The 17,988-nt window shown below is 47.4% G+C and overlaps 1 protein-coding gene across 6 annotated transcripts in view; it reads left to right on the top strand.

The window, feature by feature from the left end:
* Positions 1–17,988, top strand: part of Ubr4 (ubiquitin protein ligase E3 component n-recognin 4) — a 118,237-nt gene that overhangs the window by 35,485 nt on the left and 64,764 nt on the right. For all 6 annotated transcript variants that reach the window (XM_052718629.1, XM_052718634.1, XM_052718631.1 and 3 more), the window contains exons 26-44: positions 112–233; positions 1,110–1,207; positions 2,371–2,528; positions 3,211–3,420; positions 5,228–5,329; positions 5,627–5,727; positions 5,950–6,148; positions 7,235–7,423; positions 8,008–8,071; positions 9,320–9,511; positions 10,416–10,486; positions 10,566–10,713; positions 11,044–11,271; positions 11,760–11,930; positions 13,554–13,736; positions 14,713–14,871; positions 15,184–15,336; positions 15,695–15,922; positions 16,937–17,094. In XM_052718629.1, the coding sequence (XP_052574589.1) occupies positions 112–233; positions 1,110–1,207; positions 2,371–2,528; positions 3,211–3,420; positions 5,228–5,329; positions 5,627–5,727; positions 5,950–6,148; positions 7,235–7,423; positions 8,008–8,071; positions 9,320–9,511; positions 10,416–10,486; positions 10,566–10,713; positions 11,044–11,271; positions 11,760–11,930; positions 13,554–13,736; positions 14,713–14,871; positions 15,184–15,336; positions 15,695–15,922; positions 16,937–17,094 (2,934 nt within the window). The remainder of the gene's footprint in view (positions 1–111; positions 234–1,109; positions 1,208–2,370; positions 2,529–3,210; positions 3,421–5,227; positions 5,330–5,626; positions 5,728–5,949; positions 6,149–7,234; positions 7,424–8,007; positions 8,072–9,319; positions 9,512–10,415; positions 10,487–10,565; positions 10,714–11,043; positions 11,272–11,759; positions 11,931–13,553; positions 13,737–14,712; positions 14,872–15,183; positions 15,337–15,694; positions 15,923–16,936; positions 17,095–17,988) is intronic.

Below are 17,988 nucleotides of genomic sequence, written 5' to 3'. Positions count from 1 at the left end.
TTACGTAGATTGGGAACTGAGATGCTGGTTCCTGAGTGTCTCTGAGGTTCGTTTCTCCTGAGCGTGGTAGGACACGATTCCTCTAGCCTTTCCTTCCGCTTTTCCCTTCAGAGCCTATTTGCTTCAGAACCTTAATGAAGAGGGATCCACCGAGAAGCCCTCCCAGGAGAAGCTGCATGGCTTTGCAGCTGTCTTGGCTATTGGCTCTAGCAGGTGCAAGGCAAACACGCTGGGTAAGTGAGCATGCGTGCTTTACTGACCTTTCCCACTTCCTGGGCCGCCTTGAGTGTCGGGCATTTCCCTAGGCGTATCTGGGTGGATCTTCCCAATAACTCCGTCAAGTGGAGTTCTTCCAGTTTGCTTACTGAGGTTTAGGAGAAGTTCATTTGCCATGACTCCTACGCAAACAGTGAAGCCAATATCTAAACCAAGACCAGCTTGTTCCTGAGGACAAGGCTGCTTGCTTTTACTGTGCTCCTCTGTGGCGTTCTTTGACTTGCAGAGCTTAGTAACAGGACCTGATGTCTGCATCAGGTCTACAGTCTCTCTCCTGGTCTAGGAATGATCTGGCAAAAAACAGGGCGGAAAATCAGAGCTCTTGAGAAGGATTGGAGTTCAGTTCAGAAATTCCCCTTTACAATTTACAACTGTCTGTGTGTCCCCAGTGTCACATTTAAATACTCCTAATTTTTGGAGTCTTACTTAGTACTGCTTCAGTGAATGCTGTTCATGTGGATTCATGATCCCTGCCCTCAGGATTTGTCAGGGTGGGGAGTCGGGGTTCAAAGCAACACTTCCTCTAAGACTGGGGCTGGGGGCAGCAGATTTGGTGGTGATTGGAGCCTGACTTGCTGAGATGCTTCCCTCTTTTGTTTTCAGTTGTCATCTTTACTGTGGAGATTAGAAAGTGACTGATTGGAAGGGAAAGCCTTACCATTGTGATTGTTAGCTGCTGAGTAATTAGCTGCTTCTTGGACATAGTACAGCTGCTGAAATAGCCATGCAAGCTGTCTTAGTAATGGCTCTGACCATGGGGCTGCTTGAAATACTGTCATTCCTTCTTTCTTGTGATGATTGCTCTGATTGCTTATCCTTACTGTCGCCTCCAGGTCCAACGCTGGTGCAGAATTTACCGTCATCAGTGCAGACTGTCTGTGAGTCCTGGAATAATATCAACACCAATGAGTTTCCCAACATCGGATCCTGGGTGAGTCCCTCTGGGTTGCAGGGCTATTACCGAGCACTAAACCACTCTGTGTGTCCTTATTCTTTGGGCTTCAGTTGGCTACTGGGAGATGATCTCTTTCCTATAGCTGAATGAATAGTAGTGTATTTGATTACCCAAGTGTTCTCATGTGGTCCCTTTGCCTAGCAGTCTGTGTTACCAGAACACAGACCACTGTATTTCTCTGAGCCATGGCTGTGCCACCTGTTAACTTCTGGTGAAGTATGACGTGCTGTCCGGTGTTGTGCTTCATGAGCTCTCAGTTGTTGACTGTTCTCTTGCCTGTGTCAGGTGCTACTCTGCCGTGAGTTGTTGTAGGCAGAGTTTCTCTGTGTCTCGGCAGCTCCCAAATAACCAGTCAGAGACTTCTTATTAATTATAAATGCTCTGCCAATAGCTCAGGCTTGTTACTAGCTAACTCTTACATTTTAAATTAACCCATATTTCTTATCTGCCCTCTGTCATGTGGTGGTACCTTCTTTCAACACAGTACGCTCATCTTGCTTTCCTCTGCGTCTGCTCGTGACTCCCAAGTCTGCCCTTCTTCCCAGCATTCTCTCTGCCCCAAAAATCCTGCCTTGCTATCGATCAATCAGCTTTTTATTAACGATGAGAGTAATACATATTTACAGTGTACAAAGATTGTTCTACAGCAAGTTGATGCAGCAGATCTTAGGCTTTCTAGGTTGTTGGTTGCTGTGGCATTCTCCTTGTGTCTGTGCTGCTTAAACTACCTCTGCAGACAGTTATTCTTTCTTTAAAGTTCTGTGGAGGAGCAAAGTATGATTCATCTTCCTCTCTTGGCTTCCCAACTGTGGCCTTAGGACAATTGTGGTCTTAGTAATGGAGACGAGGTGCCTTGCCAAATCCAGACCCTTCCTAGTTATTCCAGACAAGCAGTAGTTTTACTGTTACATGCTCCTAACAATTGGAGGGAGTATTGGGTGTTTGCTGTGTTTAACTGTTAACCTTGTTCTAAATACAATTTATCTGCCTCCTCTCCTCAGCTCAGTGTCCTCAGGAGGAATGACAGTGGAGGGCACTGTTTGCAGACATAGTGAAGCCTTACCTTAGGGTAGATTTCTTTTGTAAATTTTGTCCAGGGTAGATGATGTGCTCATTACTCCTGATTCTCTTCCTTTCAGCGCAATGCATTTGCCAATGACACCATCCCATCTGAGAGTTACATCAGTGCTGTTCAGGCTGCTCACCTGGGGACTCTTTGTGGCCAGAGTCTGCCCCTGGCAGCTTCCCTGAAACATACCCTCCTCTCCCTGGTCAGGTTGACTGGGGATCTGATTGTGTGAGTACTAGAGCCTGGAGCCCAGCCTCACCCCCACCCCAAACGTGTCCATGATGTGCTGCTTTGTTGTGGCTGAAGGGGAGTACAGTGCAGTTGAGGTGATGGCAACATTACTCTAGAGTGTTGCTAGAATCAAGGAGTAGGGCAGGCCGCCAGAGGGCCAGTTTGTCTTCCTGTCCTTAGGTCACAGGAGAAACATGTTGCATTGCCTTCACAGTGGTCCAGATTCCTGACTGCTCTTCTACTGTAGTCAAGGAGGCATTGCTATCGCTGGTTTTAGTTTCTTTTATACTTACTGCACAAATATATCTTATTAATTTGCTATTTTAATAAACATTTTGGTTTTTTTTTTTTTGAGACAGGGTTTCTCTTTGTAACCTTGGCTGTCCTGGAACTCCTTTTATAGACCAGGCTGTCCTCGAACTCAGAGTTCCTCTGTCTCCTGAGTGTTGGCATTAAAGGCATGTGCCACCACTGCCTGAGTAAATGAATTTTTTAATATGGAAATGTATTTCGCTTCCTACAGTGAAGAAGAATATGAAGTGGTGTTGCTATACACACATAAGAAACAGCTATCAAGGAGGGACAAGACAAAACTAGACGCTCTCCCCAGTTGGCTAGCCCCAGCCTTGCAGCATTTCAGGACATGTTCCCTAATTTGCTTCCACCTCCATGGCTCCAGGTGGTCGGATGAGATGAACCCAGCACAGGTCATCCGGACCCTGCTACCCCTTCTCTTGGAGTCCAGCACAGAGAGTGTTGCTGAGATCAGCAGTAACTCCCTGGAGCGCATCTTGGGACCTTCGGAGTCTGATGAGTTCCTGGCTCGTGTGTATGAGAAGCTGATCACTGGGTGTTACAACATTCTGGCCAACCATGCAGACCCCAACAGGTGAGCAGTTGAAAGAGAGCTGCTGCAGCTGTTGGTGGGAGGTACCACTCCTGCCCCCATGCCATGTTGGTCACAGACACCTCCTTGGTGCTTCGCTTCTGGGCGTTTTGCTCTCATGTGGAAATGTGTGAAGAGGTACTGGAATCTTCTGCAATGACTGACTCTTAGTAATAACTGTTGAGAGAGTGGAATGTTAAATGTTCCAGGTAATTGAAGAGATGAGACTAGGTGTGGTGAGATATACGGAGGCACCAGTGAGGTTTCTTCTCATGTTGTGTGACTGTCTGTCTGAAGTGGATGGTCTGGGGAAAGGAAGTCTTTGACCTGTGTCTTTAGGCGGTGCTGTAGGGATGCGCTGTATCCCCCAGGAACTGTGTGGGAAAGGCTGAAGCAGTAGCACTTTCGACCTCCTCAGTGCTGAGGACTTGGGTTTTCTTCAAGGACCTTCCTCTTGTTCCTTTCCCTTCCCTGATCCTCATTTGCTCCTCTCCTGCTGTGCAGCCAGGTCGCTTTGCACTTGGCTTCCTCTTGCCTCAGCCTCTAGAGTACTGGCATTACCAGTGTGTATTTTCTGCATGTGTGTATATGCTTTTCCACATGTATGTGGGTGTGGGTATGGGTGAGGCCCAAGGCTCACCCTGGGAGTCTTACATGCTCATTCTCCACTGTATTCCATCTTAGTGAGCCAGGATCTCAGCTGAACCCTGGGCTCAGGGTTTCAGCAAGGTCACTCCTGGGAATCCTGTCTCTGCCTCCAAGGCATCTGTGTGGGTGTTGGGGATCTGCACTCTGGCCTTGACTCTGGTTGGTAGGTAGTTCACGTACTAAGCCTTCCTTAGCCCTTCTTTTTGTTTGTAGACATGAGGAACTTGAGGTGAGTTAGCCCTCCAGAAGTGACTCTTGCAGACTGTCTCCCTCCTCTGAAAACAGTCATGGGCTGACTGTGGCTCACTCCTAGCTCCAGATGTCTTTCCTCTTTTGATTTTTACTTGTACTTTTCATTTTATGAGACTAGGTCTGTCACTGGAATTCAGACTGGCCTGGAACTTGTGATATTCCACTTTTGCCTCCCAAGTGCTGGGATTGCAAGCATGTGAACCCACACCTGTCTTATCTCTCTTCTTTATTTTCCCAGGAAAGAAAGTAGTAAAGTAGAATTGAAGTCTGGCTGTTCTTGGATTAAACATTTATTGAATACCTAGTGTTTATGCTAAACTTGGACAAAACAAAACTAGATGTTTGCCTCAAAGTCTAGTCATCATGTTCTTCAGAGTTAGTTGGGAGGGCTCTGAACCGTGGTCTCGCTCCTCAGTGGGCTGGATGAGTCCATCCACTGAACTGTGGTCTCACTCCTCAGTGGGCTGGATGAGTCCATCCACTGAACTGTGGTCTTACTCCTCAGTGGACTGAACGAGTCCATCCACTGAACTGTGGTCTCACTCCTCAGTGGGCTGAACGAGTCCATCCACTGAACTGTGGTCTCACTCCTCAGTGGGCTGGATGAGTCCATCTACTGAACTGTGGTCTCGCTCCTCAGTGGGCTGAACGAGTCCATCCACTGAACTGTGGTCTCACTCCTCAGTGGGCTGAACGAGTCCATCCACTGAACTGTGGTCTCACTCCTCAGTGGGCTGGATGAGTCCATCTACTGAACTGTGGTCTCGCTCCTCAGTGGGCTGAACGAGTCCATCCACTGAACTGTGGTCTTGCTCCTCAGTGGGCTGAACGAGTCCATCCACTGAACTGTGGTCTCACTCCTCAGTGGGCTGGATGAGTCCATCCACTGAACTGTGGTCTCACTCCTCAGTGGGCTGGATGAGTCCATCCTGGAGGAATGTTTGCAGTATCTGGAAAAGCAGCTGGAGAGCAACCAGGCCCGGAAAGCCATGGAAGAGTTCTTCTCTGATGGGTAAGCACTGTCTCCCTTCACTCAGTGTTCAAGGCCTCCTGAAAGCAGGGCCTATATGTACCAACTCAGCTGTCCTCAGGAACCACAGAAGGCCTGCTTGGGTGTCTGCCTCCTGGGGAGGACTTGGGTACTGACCACCTCCTTGAATTTGTTGATGAGGGCCAGTATTCCTTGCGCACCTTGTGTGGTTGACTCACAAGTGACCATTTTCCCCCAGGGAATGAGACTGAAGCAGAAGCAGGTTCTTTTTATGTGAGGCTTAACGTGGGTCTCTCATTATCCCCTCACGCCTTGCAGTGGGGAACTTGTGCAGATCATGATGGCCACAGCCAATGAGGACCTCTCTGCTAAATTCTGTAACCGAGTCTTGAAATTCTTCACCAAACTCTTCCAGCTGAGTGAGTGACAGCTTTTGGTAATCTTCTTATGGGAACTTTGATGTCTGGCTAATACTGTGCCGGGCTTCTGCCTGAATTTAGCCACAGCATGACAGTGCTAACAAGTGTAGAGAATCCTTCAGAGAAAGTTGGGAAAGGTGCTGAAACTCTTGAGGCCTTTCCTCCTCCTCCTCTGGCTCTGTTTGCCCTCCTCACTGATGGAAGCCTCTTGTCTTGTTTTAGCTGAGAAGAGCCCTAACCCAAGCCTCCTTCATCTCTGCGGCTCTCTTGCCCAGCTGGCCTGCGTGGAGCCAGTACGTCTGCAGGCCTGGCTCACCCGCATGACAACATCGCCCCCAAAGGACTCTGACCAGCTGGAGGTCATTCAGGAGAACCGGCAGCTGCTGCAGCTGCTGACCACATACATTGTCCGGGAAAACAGGTAGGAGTGTGTGTGTGCTGCCTGGAGAACGCAGAACTCTGCAATACAGCTGGAGCTTGCCTTCCCTTTGGGTATTTCACATCTCTTCTGCCCGACTCCAGGAATCGAGCATCCTTCTTGAGTTTTCTTACGGAGAAACTCTTGGACTGACCTAGTCTATCAATTGCAGCCTCAGTAGATGGTTTGTGCTCTATAGTTCAGGTCCAGTTTTAAGATTGATGTGTTTATTTATATATTTAATCATTTATTTATCTCCCCCCCCTCCCCCCAGGGTTTCTTTGTGTAGCTTTGGTGCCTGTCCTGGAGCTTGCTCTATAGACTAGGCTGGCCTTGAACTCACAGAGATCTGCCTGGCTCTGCCTCCCGAGTGCTGGGATTAAAGGCGTGCACCACTGCCGTCTGGCCTTAATACTTACTTTATAACACTAAGTAGATTTTAGTGATTAAATTTGTACTTTGATGGTTTCATGCCTGTTTATATGCTTTCTGATCACTCTCCCCTACACACCCCTTAAAATACTCATTAGTTCATTTATTTATTTTTAGACATGGTCTCTTTAGCCTGGCTGTCCTGGGACTCACTATGTAGACTAAACTGGCCTTGAACTCACAGAGATCTATTTTTCTGCCTCTTAAAAAGATTTTTTAATATTTTATTTTTGTGCGAGTGTGAATGAGTATGTTTTCCTACTTGATGTCTGTGCATCACTTTTGTGCTTGTTGCCTGTGAGAGCCAGAAGAGGGCTCTGGGGCCCCTAGAACAAGAGTGACAGGTGGTCATGAGCTGCCATGTGGGTGCTGGGAATCAAACCCCGGTCATTTAGGATAGTAACCAGTGCTCTAACTGCTGAGCCATCTGTCCAGTGGGTAACCCCCAGCCCCCAGCTTCTCATTCCTGTGACCCGCCCCCACAAATCCCTTTCCCACATTCATGACTTTCTGTTTTGTGACCCACTAAGTTTACCCAGGTGTTTACCTCTGCGTGACCGGACGTTTTGAACTCTCCATTGTTACCCAATGTTTAATTGCTCTTAAAAATGAAAGACTACATACACTTAGAATACTAATTCTTTTTCTCTTCACCAGCCAAGTTGGAGAAGGTGTGTGCGCTGTGCTTCTGGGCACCCTGACCCCCATGGCAACAGAGATGCTGGCAAATGGTGATGGGACTGGCTTCCCCGAACTCATGGTTGTGATGGCCACTCTGGCCAGTGCCGGACAAGGCGCTGGCCACCTTCAGCTTCACAATGCTGCCGTGGACTGGCTGGGCAGATGGTAAAAGGGACTTGCCTGTATAACTGTTCTGTACTCAGAGGAGAGGTGGGGAGTTGCAGGTTACTTCCTTTATAGTTCAGAGTTATTATAAAGTAAACCTAAAATTTCTTCCTTTCTAAGTGTTAAGATCAATTAGGCTATTCATTTCAGACTACCTGCATACCTATTTGAGCATGTGAATACACACACACACACACACACACACACACACACACACACACACACACACACTCACACCCTCCCTACCTTTGAGACTGGGTCTCACTATGTAACCTAGGCAGTTTCAGACTCAAAATCCTGTCTGAGCTTCCCATGTACTGGGATAATAGGCACATATACCATGCCTTGCTGTCTTCATTATTTTTGATGGAGTTTCCTGCTTAGGCACAAGAGAAGTCCTGGGGAAACAATACTGAATACACTGATGGTCCTAAGACCAGGCAAGGCCAAGCTGTGTTTGCCATGCTACTGGAACAGACTCCTTTGCTTGACAGTATCTCAGCTTGATTGGAGGCTTGTGAGGTGCGTCCTTCCATTGGTGCCTTGGATGACTGTATGTCCTCTCTCTTTTTCCTTTGGGACAGCAAGAAATACCTGTCACAGAAGAATGTGGTTGAGAAACTGAATGCCAATGTAATGCATGGAAAGGTAAGGAAAGTGAGGAATGCTGAGGGCAGGGAGCCAGGGAAGAGGCTTCTTTGGTCAGATAAAAGTCTCTCCCTTCTGTAGCTCTTGTGTGTCCTGGCTTGCAGAAGGCATGGCTGAGAACCTCAGTGACCCATTTGACTGGGTAAAGTGTACCTGCTGACTGCATGCCGTCGGGCCTCTTGCAGGTCTCAGGAAGTGATTCTTTGATAAGGACTCAGCAGAGTCCTTCTAAGCACAGGGACTTCTTGCTGCCTGAGATGTTCCTGTGTTGCTGCCTTGAGTCGGTGTTCTGGGGGTGAGGGGTGGCATCCTCAGCCCTAGTCCAGATCCTGCAGCTGATCAGTGTGCCTGCAGAGCTCTGGCTGTGCAGAGGGGCTTGAGGATGACAAAAGTCTTAGGTCAAGCACTTTCCTTGACTCCCCACCTGTGAAACTAGCAAGCTGGTTAAATTCAGGGTAGGGCTCTGATCTCAAAACCCCAGTAAGTTTCTCCCTCCTTTTCTGTAATTACTGTCCTTTTGGCACTGAGTTGTCAGAGTGAAGAGGCTGCTGGGAAGTTAGAAATCTGAGCCTCATATCTGTCTTGGTGGTTGTAGGCGTTTTAATGCTTTAAAATTTATTTTATTGTATTGTATTTTTATGGGGGATGGGGTTGAGGCAGGGTCTCTGTAGTCCTGGAATTTGTTATATTTAGGCTGGCCTTGAACTCGGATCCACCTGCCTCTGCCTCCCTCGTGTTGAGATTAAAGGTGTGCACTACCATGCCTGGCTTTCTATTTTTAACTGTATGTGTATGTGGTGGTGGTGGTGGTGGTGGTGGTGGTGGTGGGGCTGTGCCTACAGAGGCCAGAAAAGGGTGTTAGATCCCCTTGAGCTAGAGTTGAGGGCCACCTAATGTGGATACTTGGAACAGAACCCAGTCCTGTATAAGCAGCATGTGCTCTTAACTACTGAGTGTCTCTCCAGCCTCTGTCCACTGGGCTTTTAAGAGAAACACAGAACTACCTGCTATGGTTTGCTTCTCTTTTGGTCTTTGGAGCTGTTTCTTTCTGTCTGTAGCATTTAAAACCAGTTAACAACTTGCATGAATGGTAATGCTAATGGTAGAGAGAATGCTGATGAGCCTCTTAGAAGCCCATCTTGCTTGAGGGGTCTTAGTTTCCATTTTTACTCCATTCTTCCAATTTCAGTTTTACTTTATCTTGTAAGATAAATTGAGAACTAAAGCTTCTCTGGGTCTCTCTTGCAGCATGTGATGGTCTTGGAGTGCACATGTCATATTATGTCTTACTTGGCTGATGTCACAAATGCCCTGAGCCAGAGTAATGGCCAAGGACCAAGTCACCTCTCTGTGGATGGGGAAGAACGTGCCATTGAAGTGGATTCAGACTGGGTAGAAGAGTTAGCAGTGGAGGAGGAAGACTCCCAGGCTGAGGACTCTGTAAGTGCTGAGGGGGAAGGGAGTGGCTGTCGAGCATGTCTAAGTCTTTTCTACTCTTTTCCACCCTGGGTGGCCTTCAGAACTTGGAGTCCTGTTGCATTCTTTTTGCCCACATGCCTAGTGTGAGGCTTTGCTCGTGCGTTGTTCTGGACCTCAGAGCAGACGTGCAAAGCCAGTCCCTTGGTGAATAACTGAAATGGGTGTATGCCTTTCTTCTCTCGGGAGCTGCGGGTTCTGCTTCACCCAAGACAAGTTTAGGGAGGGATGCATTCTTCATGAGGTGGGGGACCCTTGAATGCACTAAGGGTTTTTAATTGCCTGCTCCCTGCTCCCTGTAACGTGAACTACTAAATGGTCCTTTAATAAAAACCCCAGAGCCAGATATTAGAGTAAATGCTGAGAGATCAGAGAGACAAAGGAACAAGCCACAGCCACATCTTATCTCGCCAACTCCATGAATCCTCTGCCTGAATGCCTCTGAGTCCTCAGCCTAAAGCTCTCTAGCCAAAAAGCCGTTAGTTCCTGTCTCCTCATGCCTTATATACCTTTCTCTGCCCGCCATCACTTCCTTCCTAGTGCTGAGATGCCTCCCGAGTGCTAGGATTAAAGGTGTGTGCCACCACTGCTTGGCATCTATGGTTAATCTAGTGGCTTGTTCTGTTCTCTGATCTTCAGGCAAAGTTTATTAGGGTGCACAATATATCACCACCCCTCCCCCCTCTTAAAAAAAAACTAGAAAATTGCACTTGAAATTGTAGGAGGCTTCAGACAGCTGGCTCTTTCAAATCAGGGCAGGTTCCCACTAGTCCCGGTGTGTCTCTCCATGGAATGTTGGAGCAGATGTGTTTTATGGGTTCCTATGTGGAGATTATGTGTGATTAAAAAGACCTATTGATCTTTGAAGGATGAAGATTCTCTTTGCAATAAACTCTGCACCTTCACCATCACCCAGAAGGAGTTTATGAACCAGCACTGGTGAGTTCCTTTAAAGTCAGGCTATCTGGGCCTCTGGTACTGGGACCTGTGACTTAGTGCTGGCTTTTGTTCCTTGTAGGTACCACTGTCATACCTGTAAGATGGTGGATGGGGTGGGGGTGTGCACAGTATGTGCGAAGGTGTGCCACAAGGATCATGAGATTTCCTACGCCAAGTATGGTTCTTTTTTCTGTGACTGTGGAGCCAAGGAAGACGGCAGCTGCTTGGTGAGAGACGGAGCCTTCATGGTGTCCTATGGGCAACTTGTTAGTAACACAGGGGTGTCTAAGGCAGACCAGAAAATTCCCATGGTAGCTCTGTATGGCCAAGAGTTTGATCTCATTCTGTTATGAGTGACGTGTCCATTTGTGGCCCCAAAGCAACCACCTCCTCGTAGAGTCAAGGCCTGATGCTCTGAGTGGGCAGTGAAGATAGGCGTTGGGTGAGCCCCATGGAGCTGGGCTTGGGAATCACATGTATAGCCAGTTCCTCCTGTGCTTCCAGTATCTTAGCAGTATTTCATCTGGCTTGTGGACACGGACCTTTTCTGTCCCTAGGCACTGGTGAAGCGAACTCCTAGCAGCGGCATGAGCTCTACCATGAAGGAGTCAGCATTTCAGAGCGAACCAAGGGTTTCCGAGAGTCTGGTGCGCCATGCCAGCACCTCACCTGCTGACAAGGCTAAGGTCACCATCAGTGATGGGAAGGTTACTGAGGAAGAGAAGCCCAAGAAGAGCAGCCTGTGCCGCACAGTTGAGGGGTGCCGTGAGGAGCTGCAGAATCAGGTGGGGCTTCCTGATGGGCACTAGTGCACGGGACAGAGTTTAGTAAGTCTTGAGTCAGTAGTGTGAGCTCTCCTGGCAGCCCAGTGTCCTCTCTCGTTCTTGCAGTGACCGTGCCAGGAGTGTGTGTTATCCATCTCTGGGGAAGGATTTGCAGTAGTGAGAGTCATTCTAGAACATGCTTTCTTGGCCAGGGGTCCTCATCTGGGCCCAGAGTTCAGGAAACCATTGAGTGATTGTTTTTTCCATTATGTATGCATAGGAGAGAGGTGGTTATACATGCTGGGTGTGTTGAATGACTTAGGGTGTCTGTGGGACCCTGGCTTAGAAATACTCCTCTCATCAGTAGTGCATTGACTGCAGTCAGCTAGGATTCTGGAGAGGGGAAACCAGTTTGCTAAAGGCAATAACTGTCAAGATTACTGCATATGACCCATGACTTTTTGTTCTTTTCTTTTTTTTTTTCACTTGTGTATTTCGATTTCTCTCAGGCCAATTTCTCCTTCGCTCCTCTCGTGTTAGACATGCTCAATTTCCTCATGGATGCCATTCAGACCAACTTTCAGCAGGCTTCAGCTGTGGGGAGCAGCAGCCGGGCACAGCAGGCCCTCAGCGAACTCCATACAGTGGACAAGGTTGTGGAGATGACGGACCAGCTGATGGTGAGTGTGTTAGGGTACTGTGGGATGGTCTGTATGGCAAATGTGTTGCTGATTGGTCAATAAATAAATCACTGATTGGCCAGTGGCCAGGCAGGAAGTATAGGCGGGACAAGGAGGAGAAAAAACTGGGAAGTGGAAGGCTGAGAGAGAGGGACACTGCCAGCTGCCATCAGGACAAGGAAGATGTAAAGTACTGGTAAGCCACAAGCCACGTGGCAAGGATAGATTAATAGAAATGGATTAATTTAAGCTGTAAGAACAGTTAACAAGAAGCCTGCCACGGCCATACAGTTTGTAACCAATATAAGTCTCTGTGTTTACTTGGTCGGGTCTGAGTGACTGTGGGACTGGCGGGTGAGAGAGTTTGTCCTGACTGTGGGCCAGGCAGAAAAACTTTAGCAACATTAGGGTCGCAAGGTTTGGTGACTATACAACCTTGCCTCCCGGCTTCCCAATATGGGACAGAGCAGCTGGGAATAGATTTAGAGTTAGTTGGTCCCAGGCCAAGCAGAACCTAGAATCTGTGGTCTCATCCTTCCTCAGCTATACTCTGAGCAGTGTAGAAACCCACAGATGAGCTGTGGTCTGGGTATTTAGGGAGTAAGTCCTCTTTTTATTAAAGCTTCTGAATGCATGAACTCCTAAGATGTGAAGAGCTCCATTTTGGGAGCATTCTAACAGAAACTCCTTTGTAGAAAATTGAAAGCCTCTTGACTGTGCCTTCCTTCCTAAGGCTCAGTAGCTTTGTCCTTTTCTGACCTCCAGCCCTGAGTTAAAGACAGCTTTCCTTTAGTTATTCTTTCGACTTGGGACGCAGCCTGTCAGTCATCTGCCTTAGGACTGCTCACCCAGCTCTGCATGACAAACTCCTGATCTGCGGGGGTAGGTAGAGGCAGTTCCTGGAGGGGCAAGTGTAGACACCAGGAATGAGGTCATGATAGATTTCACAAGGGGCCTATCAGTGAGTTGTACCCAGGAATACACGTGTGGACATATGCCAGTGCTTCATTAACACCAGTCCTGTCAGAGCAGAGGATTTAAGATTTCAGATAATGACATCCAAAACTAAAGACATAAGTTGATGACCTATCAAGTTGCCAACTTCACTTTTGCTGGGTGGGATGAGTGAAAGAAAAATACTGTATATCACTACCATCATTTTATTAGTGAAAATAGATTTTAACATTTAATAAGCAGCCAGTACTTAATTTACTTTCATGGAAAATTTACCCTGCTGTTCTAGACAGACTGAAGATAGTAGATTTACTCAGCTGAGCATGGTGGTTTGGAGGCTGAAGTCTATTACCTTGTTTTTTTTTTTTTTTAGCCCTTGCTAGCCTGAACTCATTATATAGACCAGGCTAGCCTGGAAAACACAAAGATCTACCTGCCTCTGCCTCTCAAGTGCTAGGATTAAAGGCTTCTGCCACCGTGCCCTGCTACCTTTTCTTTGTTGTTGTTAGTAATTTTATTATTTGAGAATTATATACCCACATATAATTTATTTTGATCAGATTCACAAACCCTCAACTCCTCCCAGATCCAATGCTTTTGAATGACTAAAGTGTGCCATGCTTATTATTTGCTTACTCCAATACTTTCTCTGCTTCTCCCTTCTTCCAGGTTCCTACCTTAGGCTCACAGGAAGGTGCCTTTGAAAATGTGCGAATGAATTACAGTGGAGACCAGGGCCAGACTATCCGGCAGCTCATCAGTGCTCATGTGCTCAGGCGGGTGGCTATGTGTGTGCTCTCTTCCCCCCATGGGCGCCGCCAGCATTTGGCTGTCAGCCACGAGAAGGGCAAGGTAGGTTCTGTGATTCCTTCCTAGTCATTTTAGGGCCTGATTATCTTAAATGCTAAGTGGAGCAGAGAGATGACCATGTTCAGATAGACCCTGTGAGGGGATACATCTGCTGCTCTGGTTGTGAGAATGCTTTCAAGACTGATCTCATTAAACCTTTTGGCTTGAACCTGAGTCGTTTGGTTATCCCTGGAACTGAGATGGCTAGGGAAAGGCTCTGGCAAAGGCAGTGATCAGCTGGTGTTGAGGACAACATAGTTCCAAGTTGTACCCATTTTGGGGCACTGAAAGGCACAAGCAGAGAGGCAGAATCCTTTTCAGGAAGACCCGATGTTCCTTGTGTAGTCCTTCCTGCTCTTTAGAAACACAGTGCTGCTAAGTTGGGGTGCTAGGTGTCTGTTCTCTGTTCTTGCCTCTCATCAGGGCTGTTTTAACCTTAAGTGAAAGCATGGATAGTCCTTAAAGCAGCTGGCCCACAGGAAAAAGTGCTTAAAGTGCTAAAAGGGATGATTGAGGACAGTGGCCCACAGGAATTAACTAGTTAGGATTATTATTGATTGGTTTTTTTGAGACAGGGTTTCTCTGTGTAAAATCTCTGGCTGTTCTGGAACTTACTTTGTAGACTAGGCTAGCCTCGAACTCAAGAGATCTGCCTGCCTTTGCCTCCTGAGTGCTGGAATTAAAGGCATGCACCACCATGCCCAGCTGGAATTAGCTATTATGAAAAGATTCTGCACAGAAAAGTTGGTTTAATTACTCATTTCTTTTGCTCTCACTGGGAGGAGGGCATGAATGCCCTTCCATGTCTTTCTTTGGGGAGAAATAGAAGCTAATCTTCATCTAGACATTTCCTAAGAGATGTAATCCATAAAGCAGGCCAGTGACCCACACCCCTTCCAAGGGAGCCTTGTCGCCTGCCCTGGACTCAAAGGGTCACCCTGCTGGGACTGGGGCTAAGCAGGTGGTGTTTCTTTTGCAGATCACAGTACTGCAGCTCTCAGCGCTCCTGAAACAAGCGGATTCCAGCAAGAGAAAGTTGACTCTGACCCGCTTGGCTTCTGCCCCAGTTCCCTTCACAGTGCTGAGTCTTACTGGAAACCCCTGCAAGGAAGACTACCTGGCAGTGTGTGGGCTGAAGGTAAAGATCCAGTGCAGGAGTGACTCCCAGAGCTCTGAGCTCTGACCAAGTCTGCCTTGGCCTCAGCTTCACCTTCTCCTCCTCACTGATAGCTAAAAGCATAAAAGCTACTGGAATGCAGAGTCTTTCTCTGAGCTCACTCCATGTCTCCCGATTGCTCCCTTCTTCGTGTGTTCTGGAAACCTGAGTGTCTAGACAATCTGAATGCCATCTGGCGGCAGGGAATGTTAAGATGGAAACATGGGAGCTCTGAAATGAATCAGCCCACTTTACTAGGCACATTTAACAGTTTGTTCTTTAACCCATGCCCAGGACTGCCACGTGCTTACCTTCAGTAGCTCGGGCTCTGTTTCGGATCACTTGGTGTTACATCCCCAGTTGGCAACAGGGAACTTCATCATCAAAGCTGTGTGGTTACCTGGTTCACAGACTGAGCTGGCCATTGTCACTGCAGACTTTGTCAAGGTAAGTGATGATGGCTTCCTTTTAATTCTAGAACACTTGAATTAAAAAACAAATATCATTCTCATGCTTTCTGTTACATTGCTAAGTAGATAGATACATGTCTCTAGGAATTGGTTCTTTACAAATCTGTGGCTACTGTTATAAATCTGTGTATTTCTTCCTGCTCATACCTTGAGGGATGTGGAAGACACTTGTTTTTATGTGCACCACGGTGCCTAGCACCTTACTAGTTAGGGACTTGTTGACTGGAGGGTGAATGCCCATGACTGTGAAGTTGTAGCTGTTAGAAGTTGCTGGGGTACTTTAGGGGTGGGACTGAAAGAGATCACCTTTCTTTACTGCTCCTGTCACCCTGCAGATTTACGACCTGTCTATTGATGCCTTGAGTCCAACCTTCTACTTTCTCCTGCCGAGCTCAAAGATAAGAGATGTTACCTTCCTTTTCAATGAGGAAGGCAAGAACATCATTGTCATCATGTCCTCTGCTGGGTACATGTACACACAGCTCATGGAGGAGGCCAGCAGTGCCCAGCAGGGGCCCTTCTACGTCACTAATGTCTTGGAAATAAATCATGAGGACCTGAAGGTTAGAGGCCATCTTGACACTTCCTTCTGCTCCATGTTTGACTTGTTTAGCAACTTCTCTGTTGTCTCCTTTCAGTTTCCTTATTTTTTCTCATGTGTACATGCATGTGCATTTAGCTTCTTTTTACCTAATAGCAAAATCTAAATCACTAAGGCAATTCAGCTGCAAGGTCCTTGCTTCTCAGAATCTGTTATCAGAGTTACTATATCTTTTCAGTGACATGTCACTCCAGCAATGAGGGATTGCTAACGAAAAACACCTTTCTGAAAAATATAATTATTTTATGTGTATGGGTGTTTGCTTGCATGTATGTCTATGTACCACATTCATCTGGCACTGAAGACCAGAAGAAGGTTATCCGTCCTCTGGAATTGGAATTACAGACAGTTGTGAGCTGCCATGTGGATCTGGGAATTAAACCCAGGTCCCTAGAAGAGCAGCCAGTGCTCTTAACCACTAGAGCTATTACTCCAGCTTAGAAAAACTCTTTAATAATCGCACATGACCAGTTCTGGATAATGCCCAAAAGGGAACCGACCCTAAACAGAAATCCCCATCAGCTTATATAGTTTCACAGCTCCAAGTTACACTTGAGCAATTAAACATGTTTTACAGAGACAGAGATCCCAAGGTTTGGTTGTTTGGACAAATGGGGAGATTTACAGTGTAGAGTATTGTTAGTTCTCCTGAGACAGATCAGGGCTGCTATTCCCAGGTAGCTATTCTCCAGGGTCATCCTGCCTACCTGGCAGAACTGTGCCCTTCCTGATAGAGGCACATGTCAGCCAGGGTCATCTTCTCTTACTTGCCCTGCAGCTAGAATTTGCTTTTGTGTGGCATACTATTTTCTGAGGATGTCAGTTTATCACGTCCATCTCAACCTTCCTGTGACAATTATATGAGGTCTTATGCTTAGGGTATGGAAGTGCCTTGTGGTGGTTTAAAGTCCTACCCCAGAACCTGGGTTCCAGCTAGTAAGAGAAATCCTGCACACGTGTGTCTTTTCTCCTGCAGGACAGTAACAGCCAGGTGGCAGGTGGCGGTGTGTCTGTCTACTATTCGCACGTGTTGCAGATGCTTTTCTTCAGCTACAGTCAGGGCAAGTCCTTTGCGGCCACTGTCAGCAGGAGCACTCTGGAGGTGTTGCAGCTCTTCCCCATCAACATCAAAAGGTGAGCGCAATGGTGGGATGCCGGCCTCCTGGATGCCCTCCCTTCTCATCCCCACCCCTCGCCTCTCCACTATTGCTTCACAAACTGACCAGGCTTGCACTCCTCCAGTTGAGTATCTTTAAAGACAAACAGCCATGATTGGCAAGTTGGGCTACCTGCTTGCTTGTTCTTCACCATGGAGACACCAAGCTATAACAGGCTGAGAGGATTCACTGTTACACAGAGAGAAAACCTGTAGTCAAGACAACTGGTGTGATTTTAACAATGACCAAGTTTCAAGGAGGAGACAGTGCCAGTGAGACACTCACCCTGTCCCAAGGCCCTTTCATTTTTGCCTTCTTGAGAAGCCCCCCTCCCCACCATCAGTAAATAGGACACACATCAGTCCTGGGGGTGTGGCTAGAACTGGGGCAGGTAAGCATGTTCATCAGTTTTCCTGATGTCAGAGGTAGGTGTGAGGTGGTGAGTTCTATTTAAGGAAGAAGAGGGGGAGGGGGAGGGGGAGGGGGAGGGGGAGGAGGAAGAGGAGGAGGAGGAGGAGGAGGAGGAGGAAGAAGAAGAAGAAGAAGAAGAAGAAGAGATTCAGAGTCTCTTCTACTCCTTAGCTGCTGCAGAAGAGCTGTTTTAGATCTGTAGGGAATTAGCCTGGTTTAGAATGACATCAAATGGGCAAAAGAACTGTATAGGATACCATGCTATCCGCCTTAGGCAACCCTGTGGCTTTAATAGTTGATAGTCTCGAAAGGTCACTCATTCCAAGTAGCTAAGTTTCAGGAGGACTCTTGGGGGCACACACTGGAGTGATGGTAACACACACATGGTTCTTAGTAAACTGACCCTTGGCGAATCTGAACCCTTGGCCAGGGATTCTGTTCTGAGTAATGGAGCTACTCG

This window comes from Peromyscus californicus, unplaced genomic scaffold, assembly GCF_007827085.1.
Source record: "Peromyscus californicus insignis strain IS unplaced genomic scaffold, ASM782708v3 Scaffold_5__1_contigs__length_169319896, whole genome shotgun sequence".
Taxonomy (NCBI): domain Eukaryota; kingdom Metazoa; phylum Chordata; class Mammalia; order Rodentia; family Cricetidae; genus Peromyscus; species Peromyscus californicus.
The sequence above is the reverse complement of the archived record's forward strand: the minus strand, read 5'-3'. Positions and strand labels throughout refer to the sequence as shown.